The following is a 24,048-nucleotide window of genomic DNA, read 5'->3' as shown; positions in this document are numbered from 1 at the left end:
GCAGTAGACTGACAGAGGCGGACCGCCAGCTTCCCCCTCCGCCCATTTCTCTTTCCTGCGCAGGCGCAACGGCCACCTCCGGGAACAGAAAAAGACAGCGGCCAGGGGAAAGGGAGGGTCAGTAAGGTCACGTGTTAGGGTACCCGTTCATGTGATCCCTCCATTGGAGACAGTAGGTGGAGGAAAAAGCATTGGTGGTTGTGGTCTTCCGGAAGGTGGAAAGGCGCCGTTTGGGTGCTTGCTCGGGTTTGGTTGCTCCGCGCAGGTGACAGGGGTGCGCGCGCTCCCCGGCTGGTTTGCCTGCCTGCGGGACGAGGCAGGATGCAGAGCGTCATCAACACTGTGAAAGGGAAGGCGCTGGAAGTGGCCGAGTACCTGACGCCGGTGTTGAAGGTGAGGCACCGCCCACATAAGCCCCACGGGATGGAGTGGCTGGGCGGCTGTTGCAGGAAAGGAGTGCGGTCGGGCTGTGAAGAGAGACACCCTTCTCTCTTTCTTCTCCCTCAGTGACGCCGTTAGGACCACATTGGACGAAGGAGGGCCCCCCCCCCCGGGCAGGCTCGCTGCTTCGGAGAACTCCATAGGGTCGACGTACCTACGCCCGTATTTGCTTGATACTTATACCCCACTTGTCTCCCAGGTGGGGATCCAGAGTGGCCGCCTTGCAGCGTTCTCCCGATTTCCATTTTACCCTCACAATAGCCCTGTGAGGCAGGTTGGGATGAGTGTCTGACTGGCCCGAGGTCACCCAGTAAATTTCCAAAGCAGAATGGGGATTTGAGCCTGGGTCTCCAAGATCCTAATCTGACATCCAAGTGCCACACCATGCTTGTTTTCTTTCTAGTGGGCCAGTTGACCTTGGATGCCCAGGACGAAGTACAAGACCCTTCTTCAAGTTCTTTTTTTAAAAAAAGTACCCGAGGGTACACTTTTATTATTTTTTCCCATTATATACTACATACATACAAACAACCCCCAACTACCCCCCACAACATATAACATATAACAAGAGACTTTATTATTTCTTCTGCTTATTAAATTTCTAAATTTGTTATCTATTTTACTAATCTTATCTTTTCTGCGTTCTCAAATTACTACATTTATCTATCAGTTACATTTACATTATACCAATCGTAGAATCTCTTCCAAGTTTTTTTAAAAGTCCATTCTGTACCGGCTCTCATCTCAAGTGTCAGTTTGTCATTTTCCGCCGTTTCAAATAGCTTGTTCACGTACTCTTATTTCGTTGGTATTTCCATTATTTTCCAATATTTGGCATATACTATCCTTGCAGCTGTCGACATATGAACTATCAAATACCTATCTGCTTTATCAACCCTTCTTCAAGTTCTTGGTGCACTGCAGACAACTTCCAGAAGGCAGGTTGTCTCACTTTGTGCTGGATTTATTTATTTTAATTTATTTACATTATTTAGTCCATCTTTCTCACAGGGACGCAAGGTGGATTATGCGTAGTGAGTCAGTGCAATCAACAAAATGGGGCATTCAGTAGCCAATGTATTGGGATTTTAGAAATCTGGGACCACCAGAAGGAGCTGAAGCAGAGCATAGGTATTAACATGACCCATTAAGCAGTACAAAAATGATATAATACGATCCTACTTAACAGTAAACTGTACGCACCAGTATAGACCACAGTCCCTAATCATTTATCCAACTACGTTTGTGAACCTATTTTGTGCAATACAGCCCTATTACCTGTACAGAAAGACCCTCTTGAATAGTTCAGTTTTTTAATAGTTTGTGGAAAGCCAGGACAGTGGGAGCTTTCCTGATCTCCTCAGGCAGGCCATTCCACAAGGCGGAAGCTACAATGAAGGAAGCATGTGTATGGACAATTGTTCATTTCGCCTATTTGTAGGTTGGCACCTCCAGAAGCCCCTGCTGACATGAGCAAAGTTGTGGCAGAGCATAGGGGGAGAGGTGATCCTGCAAATAAGAGGGGCCAAGGCCATGTAGGGCTTCATTTGTGATAGCCAATACTTTAAACTGAGCCTGAATGGGAGTAATGTGCATGATCTCTGTCTATCTCCTGCTAATAGCTGAACTGTGGCATTCTGGGCTAGTTGGAGATTCCCAACTGATTTTGAGGGGAGACCAATACACGGTGCAGTACAGTAGTCTAGTCTTGATGTTACTGAGACTTGAATTAGGTGGCCAGATCAGCCATATCAAGGTAAGGGGTTAGGCTGAGTTGGTAGAAAATTATCTTTTTTTTGCAGCTGCATTAACTTGCTTCTCCAGTAATAGGCCTGCCAAATCTCCCCAAATTGCGGCGGGGGATCTGCATGTCATTGCAGAATCCTTGCTGCGGGGACGACGAGACGCGTTGCACCGCCGTCGCCAGTACATGACGCTATGCATTGCTCTGGCAACGGGGCTGTTTGGAGCCCTGTTGCCAGAGCGACGCGTAGCGTCAGATCCTGGCGACAGCGGGCGCAATGCGTCTCGCTGTCCCCGCGGCAAGGATTCTGTGAAGACCTACACCCCCCCGCCGCGACTTGGCAACCCTATCCAGTAATAAAGCTGGATCTCATATTAGCCCAAGGCTTTTCACTAAATCAGCAAGGGTCAGCTGAACGCCATCAAAAGTGGGGAGAACAATGTCCTTCAAGACCTCCTCCTTTTTTCAGGGTTTAATTTTAGTTTGATAACCAACCTAAGAGCTTTACATAGAGGCTGAAAAGCATGGGGGATGCAATTGTATCCTGTGGAACCCCACACAATAGGTCCCACTAGGGCTGCCAAGCCGCGACAGGGGATCCGTGCGTCTTCACAGGATCCCTGCCACGGGGGACAGTGATACGCGTTGCACCGCCATCGCCAGGATGTGACGCTATGCGTCGCTCTGGCAACGGGACTCCAAACAGCCCGGTTGCCAGAGCGACGCGTAGTGTCACATCCTGGCGACGGCGGTGCAACGCGTATCGCTGTCTCCTGCGGCAGGGATCCTGTGAAGACGTGCGGATCCCCCGCCACGGCTTGGCAGCCCTAGGTCCCACACCAATGACAACTGATTTTCAATAGCAACCCTTTGAGTCTGATGAAGAATGATTGAACCATTTCAGCACATGTCTTCTGCCTCCAGGCATCTCAACAAGATGGCATGTTCTACTGTATCAGGCTTCAGATTAATCCAATAAGAGCAACAGAGAGGCTTGGCCTTTGTCTACACTCAAATGGAGGTCATCAATTAAAGCTCACAGAGCTGCAAAGATGCTGTGCCCCTCCCATAGATTAAACAAAATCGTCAAACATTTCATGGGCAGGACAGCTCAAACTACATACGATACGTTACATTCTTTTGGGAGTTAGGGTTCCTATACATGTTTTGTAATGCATAATGTATTTATTCAAGTATGCAGAAATTACAAATTAATTTAGTAGTAATGCTTTAAATCATATATAGGAATCTTAAGCTCAGTAAAGTAAATGAGGGTTATGGCTTCAAAGAATAGGCTCCTAAGCCAACTTTGTGGTGTTTATGAGGAAGAACAAAAGTAACACTGATTGTGACCCTTGACCTATGTATTTCTAATTTCCTCCCCCTTCATGTAAAACATCTGATTCTGAATTTCCTGCTTTATACAGTTCTTTAAACTGAAGATACATCCAGGTTAAGAGAAAATAAAATGTAGCCTTCCCACTAGCTTCTTTCCTAATTTTATTTTTAATTATGGACCAAATCATATGTATGATCTAGGTGACTGAAGAATTTGAAATGTGTGTGTGAAAACCAAGAATGGTCAGGAACTGTCCTGGACAAAGCTTGCAGTCATGTAGCAAGAACAGCATTCTGCATTGATTTCATTCTTGTACACTGAAGGGTAGTGAAAAAGTATCCTAGAATGAAACTGAAAGAGTATCCAATTCTGAAAGAGTATCTGGGACTTCTATAATATTTGCAAGTACTTTTCTAAGAAGTTGGGAACCTTTTAAAATTTTTGTCATATTTATATCCTGTGCTTCCTTCAAGGATTCAGGATGGTATATGCAAGGCTCTGTAAGTGTTACCACAACAGCTTTCTGAAGTACTGAGTGCAGAGAGGGAATATGAACCTGGGATTTCTGTATCTGTCCTTACAGTTGTTGTTGTTGTTGTTGTTCAGTCGCACAGTCGAGTCCGACTCTTTGCGAGCATTTGCAAGGGGACATGTTGTTTTTAAATGCTTAGAAATTCCTTAATCTTATACACTTATTTTTCATATCAGAGTGAAATGTTTGTGCTAGCATCTAATGATGAAGTGTGTTAAAAACAGTTTAAGCAGGAAACCCATAATTTCCTAGCATATTCAAAATTATTATTTAATAGAACAGTATTTTGTCCAGCACTGTAGGGGCTGCTCCCTCTCCCACCGAATTAAATGCTTATAAGACTAGGTAGCAGTGAAGATAACAAAGTTTGCAAAGTTCTGTGTTTGGAAGAATGCTGAAAGGAACTTGAGATCATGGGATAAGCAGTTTCCTAGAGGTTCTGAAAACCTACAACTAGGTCTGATTTCAAAGAAAAATCTATAAAAGACATGGAATGCTGATAGTGTTTTTTGCTTCATAGAAAAATTAGTGAGAGTGTGAGACAGGCATGTTTTGGTTGTATGGTTTTTTTGATAACTCTTATGGTTCTGGATGGAAATGTGTTCTTTCATGTGCTTAAGAAGTTGGGAAGGCCTAAGTTAAGGCCTTCAGTGCTACAAGTGATAATCTGACCAGAAAGTATAGGTGCCAGCTAGTGTAACCTTTTCTTTTTCTTGAACCTTTGTTTTCATGATGTTTGCAGATACCTTAATGTATTTATCTTTTTTATGGTAGGAGTCCAAGTTTAAAGAAACTGGAGTGATCACTCCTGAAGAGGTAGGTATTCCATTGTTTATATGTTTTTCTGTGTGTCATTTGAAAGTAGTACAAACATGAAGTTCCTTTAGAAAGGTTTGCTAGTTCCTGTTACTGCCAGTTATGATTGGAACAAGATGCTCTAGTTAGCTAAAATAACTGAATATTTCCTTGGAAAAGCTGCTCAGAATGATAACTGGAAGTCCGATTGAACATAGGAGGATCAGCCTCTTTGTAAATATGCATAGGATTCGGCTATGAAACAAAGTTATGCTGTACTGCTGTTGGCAAAGAAGTCTGTAAAGGGAAGTGTGCAGATATTACAACATGCTCGTCTGTTTGCTTGTGTTAAATGTTCTCCAATAGAACCCGTTAGAGTTATCTAGTACTAGGTCACTATGTAAAGATCAGGCATTTCTTCTTGGTCTTAGCAATATGCTGTTTCTCAGTTCCCTGTTGTTGCTCTCTTATAAAAATGAGGAACTGTAGTGCACCTTTCAGTATTTGTCAAGCTGTGGTCTTTTGTCTATAAGTTCATGTTTTTCATTGTTTTCCAGTTTGTGTTAAGCAATCAACACATACTTCATGTTGTGTGATGTGGCAGGAATAGGACTTGTTTGAAAGGTCTTTGGGAAATTAACATTAAGTTCACCTTTAGTATAAGACTCAGAAAAAAAGTTACAATCCCCAGAGAAGATGGGGAAACCATAAATGGAAAAATTTGAGAAAATATTAGTTACTTGGTCAAAAATAAACCTGGCACAAAATGGGAGAAGCAGAACTGATGTTTTCCATGTCAGATGATCTCTTACAAATTCAGACAAAGATGCTTTCTTGCGACTGTGGTGGATCTATGCAAAAGTGCAACACTTTGTACTCTCCTTGTGTTCCTTTTGCCACTCAGCCTCCAACCTTCTGCCTTTCTCTTTTTAAAGGGAAACTGACTTCTTTACTTTCTAGGTATCATTTGTAAGAGTTTAATCAAAGAAATATCAGTATTTAATTTTGTAGCAATTTTAGGAAATGTAGTTTTTCAGTTTGCAGTGCAGAACACCAGACAAAAGATTGCCATAGTACCACATGGAAGTTAGACAATGTGATTAAAATGGTATTGTTACATTTAGGGTAGAAGGGACAAGGGAAAAAATCTTGTGGATTTTTATTGAAAGAAAGCCAAACTTCAAGACATGTTCTGGGTTAAGTTGTGGTTTTTTATTAACCTGTTAAATGTCTAAAAGTAATCAACAGAACTGTGCTGAAATGGTGGCAGACTCCTGGACAAAGTTACTCTCAACAACACTCCCTGGCAGTGATTTGTTTATTGAGAAATAATCATGTTCCAGGCTGTACCGTGTCAGAACTAAGGTTCTGGCTTTGACTTCAAGGTCATCCCTGGTGAAGGGAGGTATCTTGAGAAGAATTACGTGGCCTACGATAGAGTGGTTCACACACTCAGCCACTCACACACCCCTCAGGAATTTCCCTCCCCCTACAAATCATGGCAAACTAGAGACAGAGTTTGACAAACAGGAGGAGAGGGCAGCATTTCACAATATTTTTGTCCCTTGTGAAATGAACCTGCCTCTTTGCAAAAACGGTGAAACTATCCAAATGGCTGGGTCAGAAGAAGATGGAATGTGTTCTCATTGTCAAGGCAATCAGGCCATGTTCTCCATCACTGGGATGCATGTTTGGGTGCTCAGCCAACTGTGAGGAGGTGTCTGCTTGCTTGCCTAAGCAACAATGATGAGTCCCTCTACCTGCCCCCCCCATCACTAGCAGTTTAAGGAAACTGTGGGCACTGTTGGGTGCAAAATGTGTGAAAGGACAGAGAAGGATTGCAAACTCCTCAAAATGGCAACCTTTTTGTAGGAAAATGGAACCTTAGAAATACTTGACAGAGAATAAGTAGATATAGTTAAATTATCTGGTGTCAATTCCTGAGTGTTAGAGGAGAAGCAGGTCTATTTTAAATATTTATTAACAGATCTTATAGGTTCCTTTTTTGTTTGCCTCGGTTTGCGATACTTTATAAAGTTTATATCTCTGGTATCTCAGGTTACATTTTATGGCACACAAGGCCCAGGTGACATTTATGTCAGATCCAGCTCTTGTAAAAAAGGAGTTCGACACTTCTGCATTGTCCGAATCTAGCTAGCAGCAAGCCCAGTTTACCACTGCAAGAAATATTCCCTGTGAATTAGAGTAGATAAATTATTATGTTGGCACTGATCAGTTTGGGTGGCACATTATACATGATGATAAAGCTGCTTGGGTTGGTGCAGCTCTGTATACGTCATATATAAGGCAACATTCTGCTCTTTTGCATTTGACAGTTTGTAGCGGCTGGAGACCATTTAGTTCACCACTGTCCTACTTGGCAATGGTAAGTAAGATTCTACCAGATGCACATCAGAAGAGCACTCAGCTGTTGATCCTATATGCTCCTTAAGGAAAATATATATATATGAGTCTTCCCCAATGTGAATAAAGGGGGCATACCCTCTCCCATCTAGTTCTGAAGCAAGAAGGATATCTGGCTTTTACCACTTGTACTACTTGTGTGAGATGGGGAGCATCTTCTCCTTTCTAAATTTTAGATTCCTGGCATTTGAGTGGACATTGAGGAAGAAAGCTTGCTTTATTTCTTTTGTGTATTATGTGAAGTATGATGTAACCTCTTCCTTGTGTTGTGTGTGAGTTGCTAGTACTTTTCTGTCTTGACAGATATTTTCATTTAATGGGTCCTGAACTAATTGGTCAGAAGTTCTGCATTCATTACAATTCAGTGCTAGCTGCTATGAGCACCTGAAAGTGTTGTTCATATACCTATCATAGTGCTTGTAAGCTTGTATTGACTCCATTGCCATTAGAGTCAAATTGCCTTTGTCATAACTAATCAGAGACCTGCTAATATCCTTGCAAGGATCTAATGAGGTCCACAAAAGGTTATGCATTAATACGTGTTAGTCTTGAAGGTACCACACAAGACTCCTTTTTGTGTTTGCTGCAGCAGACCGTCATGGGTACCTGACATGATACTTTATCCAGGTGATTAATCATTTATAAACTGCTAAAATGAATATTTATTTGTAATAGTTTTAGTAATTTTATCTTGTAAGTGTAGCAAGAACATTCAAAGACAAATACTAAGAATACCAGCAGAGGGTCTCTTCTGTGACATTATTAGGTAACCACTGGACATTGATTTCCCAATCCTAAAATTATTGGGATTTTTTTTACAATTATAATAGTGGCTGATTCTACAACAGGGTTTTTCCTGGTGCTCAATTTGTACTTGTATCAGAGACTTCACATGGCAAAAAGTAATCCGTTTTTTCATCCGTGTTATCCAGGGTTTCCCTTTCAAACCAGATGGAGATTACATTGCTCTCGTTTCCCTTTCAAACCAGATGGAGATTACACTCTCCCCCACCCCTCCCTGTCCTGCTGCCACCATGATTCTCTGCCCATCTTTAACTATTTGGCACAATATTGCTTAAGAATAGTGCAGTCCTACAGTCTTGTTTGTTTGGAAACATAGTATTTCCGTAGGAAGTGTAATTTAATTTTCTGCAGTTTGTCACAGTCTTATTTTGTATCTTGAAGGGCTATGGGAGAAGAATTAAAGGTCAAGGCTTATCTCCCAACAGACAAACAGTTTTTGGTCACTAAAAATGGTAAGTACCATTTTTACAAACCAATGGTTTGTAGTTGTGACTGAACATGTACTAACAACAGTCCTCAAAAATTCTGTGCCCCAAAAGTTTGACATTTATCTCTATTTTGGGGTAATGGTGTAAATGTTGAGAATCCTTGGAGCCTCTAATATTTACCTTTCGTGGATAAATAACAAACTGTTGTATCATAATGTTCATAACATTATTCTAGATGTGATCTCACTGTACCTGGTATAAGGATGCTACCTCTGATTGCACTAAAATTGTATCCAGGAGCTAGACACCTTTTGCAGCATTAGTATACTGGTAGCTCATATTCCATTTGTAATCAAAGAGTATTACCTCTTCTTTTTTCTAGCTGGTGCGTCCCTTGTCAATAACAGAAATTTGTTACAAATTTGTTAAAATGCATGGGTTTACATTTTATACTACAGAATGTAATGTCCTAGGTAGTACTCCAGCTCATAGACATTTTCCCTTTATGCTATGTAAGCTGTGCAAATGCAGTTCCCACCAGTTCCTATATGCTTCAATATACTGGTGTCTAAATTTACTCAAAATGTGTATTCTTCAGTGTTAGATTAAAATGCATTAAAAGTCTCAGTTCACCAAGGCAATAATTTTTTTTGATTAAATATGAACTTGTAAGAAAATTTTTGAAGTGTATACAAATTAGCAATCAGTACTTTGAAAAGGTCATGGTTCCAAAAACTTTGCAAGATTTTCTCTGGTTTATTTTGTGTGTGAGATCCAGTTTGTGGTTTTCGCAGTGCCATGCTACAAACGGTGTAAACAGATGGAGTACTCTGATGAATTGGAAGCTATTATAGAAGAAGATGATGGTGATGGAGGATGGGTAGACACGTTTCACAATGCAGGTATTCTAGTTCCTTTATCTTGCTTGTTAAGCTTAAAAGTTCAGACAGCGGTTCCTGTCAAATCACCTCCATTCTCATATATTTCAAAAGTGCTCTAGTGTATAAATAAATACAATACATAAATAAATATACAAAAATGTATATGAAGTGTAGAAATCATCTTCAAGTTTTGGTTTTCCTTACTGAATCTAAATCTTTACTCCCTTCAATAAGCAGCTGTTCAATGTTCTGAATCGCTGTTGCCATCAATGGGTGGGATGGTGCAGTGTGAGCGGTAGTTTGTACAATCCTGTGAGTAGGTTTCTCCTTAGTTCTGACTGCATCTTGTTTTCTTAACAGGTGTTACAGGAGTGATGGAATCTGTTAAGGAGATCACACTGGAAAGCAAGGTATTACCTTGTGAACGTTTAAGTAATATGCTAGCGGGTGGGCAGAACAATCCTCTGTTGCACCTGCGTTGCGGTGGCTGGCCGTGGTGTAACTATGGTGCCACTAGTCTTTTCCCTATGGGGGTAAATTACACAGCAGCCAACAGACAAAATCAGTTGGTTTGCATTGTTTTCTGAGTGTAACTAAGGTAGCGACCATAGCAACTGCACCGCTGTGGTCAGTGGAGGCGTTGCGCTGTGGTGGTGGCACTGCAATGGACAGGGCAGCCAGAACCAATCAGGGACCATGTGGCAAGGGGGTGTAGTCCAGTGCACATCACAGGCAGGGGTGGAGGGGGTGGGGTACCTGCCCAGTCATCCACACCCAAGGCACCCAAGAGCCCTTCCTTGTAGACCTGTCATTGGGCAGCCCTCAGGGGAAGTCACAGATGGGGTGGGGAGGGAGTTCCTTTCCTCTGCTTACCTGTCAGTGTGTGGTTGCCCCTTTGGGTTGAGCGTCCAAAGGAGGGGTACCTGTTAGGGTTCTGAAATGGCAGAAGTCAGCCACAGAGTATGGACTTTGCCCTCCTCCTTGGTTGTTAGCACTAAGTGCTTGCCCTGTAGTGCCCTCTCTGTGCTTTTCCCATCACCAAAGTGCCTCCCTGCTTGCTCTAAGTTCGCACAGCAGGGAGTTGTCAGATAGCTTAGTGTGCCACATTTCCTATCTCTGAAGTTGTGGGGCGACCTCCTGGAACCATTTATGGGGTGGAGCAGGCCATCATTGGGTGCCAGGGAGGAGTGGGGCCAGCATGGAAGTGGGATATGCTGATTGGGTGGTAGCTTGTTCAGTTTCCTGACTGTTTGGGTTCCTGTGGGCATGGGCGCAGCTGGGGGGGGGATGAATTAGGAGTTACCATGGCTGCCAGTGGGCTGCACCAGGATTTTTGTTGGCACAATTTTGTGCCTCTTCTGGGAGGTATTCCCATGCTGAAAACACTTTGGGAGCCAACTGACTGGCACCACAACCCCTGGCATGGCCACATATCCACTGGTGCATGGGTTTCCACTGTCACTCAGCTGGTGTGCAACTGCGGTGCAGCTGCACCAGTGGAAGTGCACAGCCTCACTCATGTCCTGTGCCATCATAAATGCCCTTTACACCAGCATAAATCCGAGTTACCCTGGCATGGGGGTCAGTTGGCTCCCTATTCTGATTGTCCTCCCCCCAATTGCTCTGTAAATCTAGTAAAAGCTCAGCATACGCAGCTTGTAGGAGTTATCCCTCTCCTTAAAAACCAGTGTTGTTTCATGTTTCCAGTGGATTGTAACAGTAAATAGGTGCTTCCTGTTACCCAGAGCAGCAAACTCACAGCATGCCTGTTGGTTGAGTTAGGGCTCTTCTATAGATTTATCTCAACATGCTGATAAATTTAGTAACCTTTTTAAAGTTCACAGGTGCAGAGCTGTGATAAGGACATATGGCTAGTTCAGAAATGGAAACCTAGAGCAAAGTGACGGTCCAGAGTACATTTTTGCATCTTAGGTTTGGTACTATAGTGAATGGTGGGCTTCCTAGCTCATGGCATTGCTGGAATCTTAAGGTTCTGTAGCACTCAGTTTGTCACATGTGGCTGAGAAGTTCTGTAAAATGTTAACTGTAAGGTACTTTTCCCCCCTCTTGTGTTCAAAGGATAGCATAAAATTACCAGAACGCTCAGGATCCTGTGAAGAGGATGAGGATGAGGAGGGAGAGGCAGCTGATATGGAAGGTAATTGCCTCTTGTCAATGAGGCACAGTTCACTAGAATGTACTTCCTTTGGTTATATAGCTAGAACACAGTGCTCCTATTTGACTACAGTGCAACATGGATATCTTATTTTGTGAAAGATTCAGTCCAGCATCCTGTCTCAAACTCCACTGCAGTTGTTCATGTATGTGGAAATTGCCTTAAGGAGAAGAAGGATCAGTTATTCCTCTTGTCCTCTGTGGTCAAGGCAAGTAATGATATGAAACTGCATGTGAAAAGATTTAGGTTCATTCTTAGGGAGAGCTTTACAGCTATAAGAACTCAGTAGGGTAAGGGGGTTGTGATGAAAACACTACCCATGAAGGACAGGCTAGATGATGACGTGGGTGGATTTAGGGCAGGAGGACTGATGGGGAATGCCTTTTAATATCTAAGATGCATGTACCATGTGGAGTGCTGGGCTTGAATGTAGAGGATCAGATGCAAATACCTGCTTGTGTGATGCTCTTTGGGTGGCCTCAGGCTAGTAACAATCTCTCAGCTTAACCTCTCTCACAGGATTGAACATATCAAGGGTCACTGTGAGCTCCTTTGAGGAAATGACCTCTTTATGCAACAAAGTAATAGTAATTGGAGATAAAGATTTTATTTATTTTTTTCAGAATACTGCCTTTCCATCCCTCTTGAGGTCTCCAAAGCAGCAAACAATCAAAAACATTTATCATCTTTAAAATACATACATACATACACTAGCAGCAATTAAACAAAAGCACAAACATGAATGAGACAGTGCCAAGCAAAACAAAAAGACAATTATAGAGGGAGACAGATGACTCTCCTTGGGGAGGGAATTCCATCGTTTTGGTGTCATGACCAAGAAGGCCCTTTTTCAGGCAGCCACCCATCTCATCCTCAGTTGATGCAGGCACCAAGGATGCTAATAGTTGGTTGGCTAGGTTCATATGGGAGTAGGCATTCTTTAAGGTATGCTGGTCCCAAGCTCTATAGGGCTTTAAAGGTCAGTACTAGCACTTTGCATGGGCCTGGAATTAAACTGGGAGCCAGTCTAGTTGGAACAAGACCTGAAATAATATGCTACCAACAACCCATCCATTCAGCATTCTGTACCAGTCCAAGGTCAGCTTCATTTTGGGCACGTTGGAGTAAAATAACCTAGATTTTACCGGGGCATGCACCATAATGGCAAGATCTCCTTTGCCTAGAAAAAGCCACAGCTGGTGAGGGGTGCTCCTGGCCACCACTGCCATCCGCTTAGCCAACAGGAGGCCTGGTTCCAGCAGCACCCCCAAGCTGTGAACTTGCTCATTTAGGGGAGAGTGCAATCCTAGCCAAAACAGGAAACAACTCAGTTCCTGGGTCACTATTGTTGCCCACCAGCAGCACCTCCATTTTGTTAAGATTCCGTTTATAAGCTGTCATTTATCCCGAAACTGCCTCCAGACATTGCTTCACTGTTTCCACAGCCTACCTGAGCAGGAAACAGAAAGCAACTAGTTTTTAACATGGTGTGTGCGCAACTAAATGACTTAAAAACCAAAGCAAGTCTCAAGTGTACTGTTCTTTGAATGTGTGTTGATGGAAGGGACAATTAACAGCAACAAAACCCCCAACTCTTAAAGTGTTTTTTCCTCTCCAGAATATGAAGAGAGTGGGCTGTTAGAGACCGATGAGGTGAGTATAATAATAATAATAATCTTTCAATTTATTGATCGCTCAATCCTTGCAGAGCTGCCGGCTCTGAGCGATTTTACAGTTACTCATGAATTCACACGGGACTAACAATGATTGGGGTAAGGGAGGACAACATACATATCTTTTTAATTCACACACATTTTCGCAGTCGACGGGGAGTTTGGTCAGCTGTAAGCTTCAGACGTGTTCCGGCAGCATTCTCACTCGGCGTTTTGTAAGCATCAGACGTGTTCCGGCAGCATTCTTTAGTCGGCGTCGCTTGATGTCGTCAGCATTTTTCTCAGTCGCAGCGCACCACTGCCACCGTCTGACCAGAATGGCCCATTACAGGCTACTTTTTTGATGCTGCGTAAATCTCTCTCGGCTTTTGATCTTACGCGCGGACCTTCTGCTCGTCGGCTAACACCACCCTCACCAGGGGTTTACTGTGCCCACTCTCTCTAAGAAGTGGTACCCATTTTATCTACTCGCCGAAGCTTTCGAACCGCTGGGTGGATGGCGAGCTGGGGACAAGGCTGGTTGCTCACACCAGTGCGGGGCTAGAACTGACAGCAGTCCTGTTCAGCTCAGATGTTTAACCAGAGGATAAATCCCCTGTGCCACCACCTCAACAATAATCCTGCTTCTGATTTCAGGACTGTTTCAGTAGCAGAAAATGGCTGAAGGACTAAGTTAAAGCACTGTTATCTTAATTCATAGAAACACCTAATCCCTGTGGACACTGAACTAAATAGGAAGGGTGGAATAGGCAACATCTGACCATTTTCAGCTGCTAATTTGATTCTTTAATCTTGATCAGGCAACAGTGGATACAAGGAAAATAGTAGAAGCTGCCAAGACTAAAACTGATGTCGGAGAGGAAGAAGCTATTCTACAAACCAGGACATATGACCTTTATATCACATATGACAAATACTACCAAACACCAAGGCTTTGGTTGTTTGGTTATGATGAGGTACACTGTTTTTTGAAATTGCTCAGATCCCATCAGTTAAGTGAACTGTCAATAGGTTGTATTTAAATGACTCAGTCAAGAAGTCAAACAGGATTGCAGCAAAGGCAATGCAAACATGTGGAAACAAATGTACTCCAGCCTTCTGTTCCCAAATCACTTTTGTGACAACCTTTTCTCTTAATGAGTAGTAGGTGTTCCTTGCATTATAAGCACTTAACTCTAGAAACTGCAATTTACTCCTACACTAACAGAATATCTCTGATGTGTATCTGCAGGCTTTTGTATATGCACTGCTTTCTTGTGCATAACGCAGTGTTGCTGCTTCTCAGTGGGGCTTTTAGTTGTGAACTTAAATGTGTGGGGCTGGGGGACTGTGGGTGTTGTTAGTGCATGCTCACACTTGGAAGTCACTGAAATGTTAGAGAAGCTTGGAAAGTAGACATGTATGGTACTTGTGTATTTGCTTTCCCACTTCCTCTAATGTGTGAAGCATAGATTCAAACTTTCTGCACATGATGAGACCATGGTGCTTTAGGAGTAATATGTGAGACCCGGTACACAATATAGTGGAAGGAGACAGATTTTCTGCACTTCTTTGTAAGGCTCATGGTCTTGTTTCCTTGCCCCTACAGTAGACATACAGGCAGTAAATAGAGATTGTTTTAAATTTTGTAAGATTAATTCTTGCTTATAATTTTGTAGTTGAAAAAAAAAACTTCCTGGAGACAAAAGCTGCTCCTGAATCCTGCTTATAATAATTTTTTAAATTGTAAGCTGCCTCACGCAGGACTCTGAAGAGGGTGGCATAGTGATATTCTAAACAGAAAGTAAATATTCCCTCTGCCAGTGCCTTTTACCCCAGGCTACAAAGCTCTTTCATGTTTTGCTCCTATGGCTGTCTGACTTCCTCTGGACAAGAATTAAAGAAGTGCATGACAGTGTCCTCTAGAAGTTGCTATTAAAAAATCTGTACTAAGGTAACTAGACCCAGGAAAAAACACTGCCAAGCATAATATATGCACATTGGACGTTGCATAATTCTGCTTCTAAAACACAGGGAGGGAGCCTGTTCAAGTGCCTCAATGTTTTCCTCAGGGTTCATTTCCACCCCGCCCCATCTCTAACATTTTATAGTGTGGCCCACATACTTGATAGCCTTAAAGGGCTGCGAACTTGTTCTTCTAATAAAAGCTGAGATTAGGTTACTGACTTCTTTGTCTAGAGCCAAGTTCTCTCCTTGTGTGGCACTTGCACTGGAGGTATCGCAGTTCCAAATGTGGCCTCCTAGTCATTGCATTTTGTTTAAGGGACCTGAATCCTACTTTCTAGTTGGGCTTAGAGTGGCACCTCATCTATAAAACAAAATGGATTTGTCTGCTCTGAAAAATAAATTATGTATGAGGGTACTTGATTATGATCAAATGATGCTTTGCTGTTTCCTTTTAAGAGAAGAAGAGTCTAGGCTACATATGTTGTCTTTTTTACTTCTCTCCTTTTCAGCAACGCCAGCCATTAACTATAGAACATATGTATGAAGATATTAGTCAAGATCATGTCAAAAAAACTGTGACTATTGAAAACCATCCCCACCTTCCTCCACCTCCAATGTGTTCAGTTCACCCATGCAGGTATTTCTTGAGTCTTAGGGAATGCTTTCATTAACTGCTACATGAGAAATGTTTGCTTGGGCTGTCTAGCTGAAATTGTTGTTCTTTTATTGGTGTTCGGGAGCTCTCTATCTTGCCATCTACGTAGACCTTTCTGGTTTTGACACCACCACCACTCCCCGGTCAAGCTGCTTTTTTGTCTTCTGACAGGGTTTCCCACAATTTCAGAATAACTGTTCAAAACACATAGCACTTCCTTACTGTATTTTGAAATCCCCTGTAACATGAAGCACTTCAGGGTTCTAATCAGCCAAAACTGATTTTTCTGGTTCTCTTTCATTTTTCACATGATCTCCAGAAGGTGGCAGATGCTTCCAGGACAGTTAAGAATAGTTTGCCTTCTTTCCACAGCAGATTGAATAAAGGTTCCAGCTTTAAAAAAAAAACTTGCCCAACCATATTTGTCTATTTGCACAGCTTGTCACATGTTGGTGTCCTGACAGCCTTCATTTTAAAGTCCTGTCACTCTTATTGAATTTTTCTGCGGAGAAAAATGCTATCCCTTTAGAGTAGCAAATATCTAAACAACTAAATGTTGGAGAAAACCAGCGGGTAATCTGCCTTCTGCAAGCCTGAATGATTCCAAGCTTGATTCCATGTTTTAGGAGGAGTACTAGCTGGGAGTCTACTGGCCTCTACTTTGTGGGTCAGCTTCTGTGTTTTTCATGAAGCCAGACTCCCAGTGTTAGTATGAGATAATGCTTTCCCACCTAAAGTGTGGCATTAGGAATTATTGATGCCTCTTCTCCCGGGGCTGCAGCAACTATCAGTGTTGATGTGCTCATGCAAGGGGAGAATTCTAAATATATAATGATCTGTGCACAAGAGTTGTGGAGGAAAAGGGGGTGTCTATGTATGGTATAAAAATGAAAGCTTCTTCTAAGGGCATAAGAAATAGGGGGCAGACCTGGGTAGCTGCTTCCTGTTTCCATAGAATTGCTGCTTATCTGCAGCAGAGCAATGGCTCTCCACAAATAACTTTTGCAACTCTTCTACTTTTGAGATTGTACAATGCTGTGTGTTCGATAGCTGTTTCTGGAGAAAGTTTGCATTTTTCAGTCATACACTTCATTGCATCCCTGCATTTCCCTGTAAGGACAAAAAAAACTTAGGTTTGGAAGAAATACATGAAAATATCCATCATCACATCCATCATCTCCAGCACAGCAATTTCCCTCATCAACACTTTTAAGATTCTCAGCAACTTTAACAATTATGACTGTCAAATACATTACATATCAGTATTCTGAAGAGAGTAACAAACTCCCTGGGGCTCTGTAAAGTTAAAAAGTTCACTAAAGCCTGTCTTGATCTAATTTGCAGTAGAGTAGATAGAAAGATACTCACTGTATGGGAACATCCTTGTATTTCAGTTCTAAAAATGCTGGGGCTGGGGTAGGCAGGGGGGTCGTTGAAAGCATAAGGTTAGATGCTGTGATCTATTCTCGTAGTGGCAGAACACTTCTTTGTTGTGCAAGCTGCCCTCCATAGTAAGAACGTGCTTCATCTGCCAGAGAAATGCTCTGCCATTAGAGGAGTACACTGTTAGATCCAATCCCTAACATACATGAATCCTGACAAACCAGCTTCAGCTCTGACTGGTATTGTAGTAATAGCACCATGGTGAAAACACTGCATTGATTAATTTTTTTTAACCAGATGTAAATTGGAAATTGGTGCTTCTGGATATTAATTGCTAATATACCCAGGCAGTGATGTCTGCTTTGGCTGCTTGTGTGGAGCTGTACAGTATTAGAGTGTCCACTTCACAGGACTGTCATTGCCTGATGTTAGCACACTCTGGCCCTGCTTTCCACTGTGCTGCAGACATAAGTGGGCCCGGGGCTAGCCTGGTGGATTCGGTCAGCACATGGCATAGATTTTACGAGTGGGTCACCTTCTTTCCACTATGGAACTCTGGGCGTCCCATACAGCATTCTCAGGACGTCTCCCATCCAGACTTGTCTGGCTTCAGAAATTTGTTGGGTCATATGTCCATCAACTACACCCTAGTATCCTCTGCTGCCATATTTTATTTTCTTTCTTTCCTTTTTTTTTTGCAGTCCTATTTCTAATGACAGTAAAACAGCATTGAAAAAATCATTGCAGATCTCTTTCCTATCACCCGAACATTAGCAATTGCTGGTTGCATCAACAGTTCAAACTTTAAAAAACTCCAAAAAACTCCTTGCTTATTTCTGCTTCTGGAAAACCATCTAGTATTTACCCTGTTCTTGCATATGAGCCATAAGTAAACTAATTAATTTTACTGAGTTAAGGAAGAATGTTGATATTGTTTTCAGGCATGCAGAAGTGATGAAGAAAATAATTGAAACCGTGGCAGAAGGCGGAGGAGAACTTGGAGTCCATATGTATCCTTTCCATTGAATTGGTTGGGTAGGATTTAGAAGAGTTAAATGGCTTGTGATGTCTTCTCCGGTTTTTGAAATCTTGTCCTGGTGAAGTGTAAAGTAAGTGTTCCCCTGCTCTTCTACCCCCAGCATTTTTCAAAGATTTATTTCCCATGGCTTTCCCTGTGGCTGCCAGGTCAGCACAATGACAGTAGGATTTCCACATGGTAAACATCCCCATTTTTTCCTGCCCCAGCTCCATTTAAAAACAGGTATTGCTAGATCACAATAGCATTGTTGCAATGATCTCCTGTTTCTGTTTTTTGGGTTTTTTAAAAAGTCTTTAGCCCTTTGGATTGTGACATTGTAAGGTGAAAGGTGCAAACTGTAGCAGAAACTTTTTTTAAAAAAAAAAAAATTAAAGCCAGGAACCTAGTGATTGCTGTAACATTAAACACCATCGTGATGTAGCAATACCCATTTATTTTAAAAAGGTTGTCTGTAAAGCAGTCATGCCAGCTTTGCTGCCAGGAAAAACCCAGAGGTATATGGAAGGCCTACAATACTGTAAGGAATCCAAGCTGGGATATGTACAAACTGTGCGTAAGACCCCTACATGTTCAAGCTTCAGTAAGTATTGCTGCATTCAAATAGGCCTGGTAGCATTAGAGGTGGCATGACTGACTTTGGTCTCACTGTAGCTCTGTAGTGGTATAAAGTACTGTCTTCTAGAAGTGTAATGAGTTTGTACTTGTTAGCAAGAATCTGAGTGCAATTTCCTGGGGGCAGTTCTGTGCCTACACTGATAGAACAGAAATGGCAGGCAGAAAAAAATCAGAAGTGTCTTTGCCAAAATCCACCTGACTTCAGTGGTAGTAATTAGAGTAAATTGCTACATAGACCTGTCTGAGTATTTTGAAGTTGATGTAAAAGTTGTACTAGACTGATCTTATCTACTGAGCTGGATTTTTCCTGAGAGATAATTGGTTCTAGATGAAGGATGAAATTTCAGGACACTTGTAAAAGTGCTTTGCTTAGTTTTCCTGTGTACTTAAGATTGTGAAACAATCCAGTTTGCTTTCCTTAATTTAATATTCAGGTACCTTCTAATTTTTTTGAAATTTGTACAAGCAGTCATTCCAACAATAGAGTATGACTATACAAGACACTTTACAATGTAATTAGGGGTGAGAGAGAGAACATTTATGCTAATTATTGATCCTAATTTTTAAAAAAGAACAACCCATATGTGACTGACTTGTTTATCCACAATTGTATACAATTTCTGTAATGTACCACTTCTATCAAGTTTATGCATCAAAATAAAATTCCACTATCAGCCTTACTTTTTAATAAAGACCTTTATGTGTAAAAAATAAAAATAAACTACTTTTTCATTCCTGTGCTGTGGGTAGATAGAGGTGTTATGTGTTTTTCTTTACCACACCTGAAAGCTTGTTTAACCGTAATTTAAAACTGCCTGTAAAACAGTTCCTAACAGATGCTAAATCCTTGTCACTAAAGGTCTGACCAATTAGGTCTGAGCAATTTAAAGTAAAAGTGGTAGCAATCCAAAGCACACTTAATAGGCATAAATTCCACAGAACTTGGAAAGACTTGCTTCTAATAATGCTTATCTGCGTCTGCAGTCAGACATGGGTATTTCACATACCTGTGTGATAGTGGGGGGAAAGTCATACAATTTCTGAGTTGTTACATTCCGTAGTACACGGTAGTAACTTGTAGATTTATCTACATAGATATTTATTTTAGGGCTGCGTAGATATGTGATCTTCGCCATACATTCGTGTTGATATGTCTGTACTAGTTACCTGTCCTTCCCCCACAGTCGCACCTGTGCTAGTGCTGAGACTGGGCCAGTATTGATCATGCCTTTTGCATGGTCAAAGGAACAAGCTGGGGAAATGTGTCTAGCTCATACTGCACTTAATTTATTACATTTTTATAAATACATTTGAATGACAAGTCGCAGCAAGTCTAGGATAATATAAATATAAACAGAACTAGCCAAAGGGAAGCCATTAAGGGCTTGGAAACCCAAAAGCCTGAAAAGGCCTAAAGGGAAATATGACATTTTGCTCACCTCCACTGAGAGCTCTATGAGCATTAGGCTTATCACTCTTTGTTTCCCATCCTGATCCTGAATTAAAGTGGCTCCAATAGCTGCATCTGTTGATGCCAGCCATACTATAAATGGCTCTCCTATTCCATAATATGCCAGAGTTGAAGCCTGAACCGAATCCTGCTTCAGTTGTATGACTTATCTCTGCCTATTTTGGACCTCGTTCCCATTGGTGATTTGTTTTCAAAAAAACCCTTAAAGGGTGGGTTTTCTCAGCAAATGCTTCAATGCACTCCCAGGAGAAGTTTAACATTCCTAGGATTGCTCTTAAAGAATGGGCTGGTTGTTTGCATCTGGCAATTTTCCTATAGCTTCCAATCTTTTTGTATCTGAGGCCATTCTTTCTTAGCCCAGACATATCCCTAAGTGTTTTACTTCCTTCTGCACCAGTTGAGGTTTATCCCAATTGATTTTAAATCCTGTTTCTTGAATAAGCTTCAAAACTGCCCTAGTTGCATCATTTACGGCTCTATGAAAAGTTTGCACAATGGGTAAATATATCAGTGTCAAGATGTAACACATTATTCCAACAATGGGGGGGGGGGAAATCGCTTCATTAACTTGATCATCACTTAGTTTAGACAATTCAGTTAACTTGGATAGTTTAGCAAGTTCCCAAACCTTGTTTATCCAAGATTTAATGTTTTAAGGATTTGAATTCCAGTTGTGTATGGGCAGAATTTTTGCTGATGTCAAAAGAGCAACAGCCATGCTCTTTTGTATAACTGCACTTTTGGTTCTGCACTGAACAGGATATATGGGAAGGTAGTATGACTATGCATCCCTATGCGTACAGTGGGCTTCTGCTTAATTTTCTTCCAACGCGGAATTTCTCTTTGCAAAGATAATAGTCATATCTTGCCTTCAAAAGACAACAGGACCTGGTCTGTAAAACTGCTCATTTGATGGCTGCTTTCTCTTTCAGTAAAAAATACCTGCAGTTTTCCCCAACTGCTTAATGCACATTGTCATCTTTAAGTTAGGAAATGAAATCACCCAAAGGAATGTTTGGTGCTGAGAGTATTCCAGGAAACTGTCCCCTTCTCCCTATCCTGGCAGCTGAAAGGAAGAGGAAGCAACTGTTTTTCATCCAGCAGCCAGTGTGCGTCAGTAGAATATATTTTGTCAATAAGTGGAAATAATCAGTTCTTGGTCTTCTGTGGTGGGAGAATTCTTACCAACACTATTTCTTCTTTGGGAGAAAAATGTTAGGTTCATAAATGGGAAGTTTTATTTTACAGCAATAGCTGAAGGGGCTGCAGGTGTCATCTAGAATCTCTGCTGTGGTGTTCCACGGAAACTGGCAAACTTGCACCCTAAGATTTGTCAACTAACAGATGTGTCATAGTTTAGAAACTAATGTTTTATTCTCAGAATGGTAGTGACCAAAGCCAGGTGTGGCTGCATGAGTAAAATTGTGCTATCTTTCCCTTTTCCAAGTTGTGGCTTATGTCACAAAATGATGTTTTCTGTGATTCCACATAAAATATTACCCAATAGCTCTCATTGTAATATCAGTCCATTAAACTGACTGTGGTGATCCCTCCCCAGGACTGATACCTTTTCAATGAATCTGGCAAGCAGTTGTCTCCCATTTAGGTTTTTTTTAAAGAGCTAGTATGTGTGATGCTGGTAAACATCAACTTCTTTCTGTTGACAAAATAAATGAGGAACTGAAACAGCCCTTCTTTGTGGGCTGTATACATATTTTAAGTTGTCTTTAGCAGTTGTGAAAATGGCTTAATTGTGGCCGAATATTTCACTTAGGGTGCCAGGAAAGCCTTGAGGGCATTCCAAAGCCAATGAGCCACCACTAAAATGCCTGTTGCCATCCCCCTCTCCTCTGCAGGTGTGGGCACACTTTTGGTGTAGTGGTTAAGTATGTGGACTCTAATCTGGGAGAACCGGGTTTGATTCCCCACTCCTCCACTTGCACCTGGCTGGATGATCTTGGGCAAGCCATAACTCTTGCACAGCTGTTCTTGAAAAAGAGCAGTTTCTGTCAAGAGTTCTCTCAGCCCCACCTACCTCACAGGGTGTCTGTTGTGGGGAGGGGAAGGGAAAGGAGTTTGTAAGCCGCTCTGAGACACCTTTGGGTAGTGAAGGGCGGGGTATAAATCCAGTCTCCTCCTCTCCTCCTCCTCTTTAATGCACGGTTTTTGTTTTTAAGATTAAGCTTTGATGCTGAATAGTGAAAAGGTATTTAATAAAATTATTGTGTTTCTCCTTACTGAACCTTTGTTTTATTGTCTCACTGAGATTCAAGGTGGGTTTCATGATGTAAAACAATGAAATCAAACAACATGAGAGTTCTAAGAAGCAGTGCAATAGGACTAGAATTACAAAAAATAGATGCAGTATTAAGTATCAGACATGGTATGTCAAGTGGTGCAGAAAATTGGAACTACAAAGTAGAAAGTAATGCAGTAAGACCAGGGCTAATACATATAACAAACAGATGATACATACCATACATAGTAATACAGACGACATTCCTGGTCCCTTTGTAAAAATATCTTTGAAAACAATTCTGTTATACTATAGCCCTATATTACCTTTATAAAAATGCCCTGGTGCACAAAGGTTAGCTAATAATATCTGATAAATCATTATTGTAGTTATAGTGGGTTTGATCTTTGGCAAAATTTCTGCTTGTGCTTGAGCTCTTATGTAAGCAGAAGTGCAAGATGATGACCATGGTAGCCGCATGCACTAAGTCAAACATATTGTATTTCCAGTTGTGTTCCCCTTGCTCAGGATATTGTGCAATTAACTTCTGGGCAGTATATAGAGGAAAGCACTAGATGTTGCACAAAATCTTGTGCAAGTTAAACTGTTGTACTCCATTTATTTTTCTGCTTCCACATTGCAGGATCCAATACAAGAGGGGTTGTTGTTGTTTTGTTTTTTGTTGAGTTCCTCATGTGGGTTGTTCAGTATGAAGAATGAGTACCTGTTTTTTGTTAAAAGTTTTGAAATGCCTGTGTTATCTAGACTGGCAGCAGAACAGGTATAAAATGGATGGTTTCCTACAAGGGCTATTGTTGATGACTGGCAGAAGCTTGAACACCCAAGCTACAAAGCCTTGTGTGAACCCAGGGCCTTTTAAAGACGACTGTACTTAGTCCACTTCAGATTGGGAATACGCAAACCAATACCAAAGAAAAAGAGAGGAATATTATTGGGGAAGGAGAAATAGAAAATATATGTACTATCCTGAATATGATGCCAAGAAAACAGGCTGTGGGGAAACCTTTCTGGTATCTTAGAAACTACATCTGTAAGGAAAATAGACCGGAAATCAACTTTTCCTTTTAAAAAAGGCTATAGTGGATTCTTCTTGCCTTTTCAGAACAAGTATTTTTAATGATTATTTTGATAGTTGTGCATAGAGAACAAAGTTTCAAGTATCAGGTTTATCTCATGTTTCATTCAGAAGATGAGCATCTCTGATCCCCCCCCCAAAAGTTGATATTCCCCCATAACTGGTATAGCTGAAAGCTCTCAAAGTGGGACAAGGAAGGCACAAACAATAAACACTATCAAATTAAAAACAAGCAGAAACCTTCCAGTTCTTTATCTGGTATAGATCTTATCTAATATGAAAGGCTGGGTGACAAAATGATCTTTGCCTGCTCGGGGTAAGAATTAGGTGAGGGGGGACCACTTAACATCTCTTCTGTGTAACGTTCCC

The 24,048-nt window shown here is 41.6% G+C and overlaps 1 protein-coding gene across 2 annotated transcripts; it reads left to right on the top strand.

Moving 5' to 3' along the window:
• Window positions 1-140: 140 nt before the first annotated feature.
• On the top strand, window positions 141-19,547 carry ATG3 (autophagy related 3). 2 transcript variants are annotated; one of them, XM_015411304.1, is made up of 12 exons: window positions 141-393; window positions 4,831-4,872; window positions 7,188-7,237; window positions 8,461-8,531; window positions 9,302-9,409; window positions 9,749-9,798; window positions 11,468-11,546; window positions 13,183-13,217; window positions 14,038-14,193; window positions 15,694-15,821; window positions 18,164-18,232; window positions 19,311-19,547. In XM_015411304.1, exons 1-12 carry the CDS (start codon window positions 322-324, stop codon window positions 19,390-19,392), a joined length of 942 nt encoding a protein of 313 aa, XP_015266790.1. In that variant the 5' UTR covers window positions 141-321; the 3' UTR covers window positions 19,393-19,547. The 2 variants fall into 2 exon arrangements, with proteins under 2 accessions (XP_015266790.1, XP_015266791.1); XM_015411305.1 differs by lacking the exons at window positions 141-393; window positions 4,831-4,872; window positions 7,188-7,237 and adding an exon at window positions 7,853-7,902.
• The last annotated feature ends 4,501 nt before the right edge of the window (window positions 19,548-24,048 follow it).

The sequence above is a fragment of the Gekko japonicus genome, unplaced genomic scaffold (genome assembly GCF_001447785.1).
Source record: "Gekko japonicus isolate JY-2015 unplaced genomic scaffold, Gekko_japonicus_V1.1 scaffold2240, whole genome shotgun sequence".
NCBI classification, from domain to species: Eukaryota; Metazoa; Chordata; class Lepidosauria; order Squamata; family Gekkonidae; genus Gekko; species Gekko japonicus.
The sequence above is the reverse complement of the archived record's forward strand: the minus strand, read 5'-3'. Positions and strand labels throughout refer to the sequence as shown.

What these genes read in the sequence shown, in the direction of transcription:
- ATG3 (XM_015411304.1), top strand. Translation starts at nt 322, where the DNA reads ATGCAGAGCGTCATCAACACTGTGAAAGGGAAGGCGCTGGAAGTGGCC. An exon ending in GAGTGATCACTCCTGAAGAG is followed by an intron (nt 4,873 to 7,187) that starts GTAGGTATTCCA and finishes TGCATTTGACAG; the next exon opens with TTTGTAGCGGCTGGAGACCA. An exon ending in AGACACGTTTCACAATGCAG is followed by an intron (nt 9,410 to 9,748) that starts GTATTCTAGTTC and finishes TTTTCTTAACAG; the next exon opens with GTGTTACAGGAGTGATGGAA.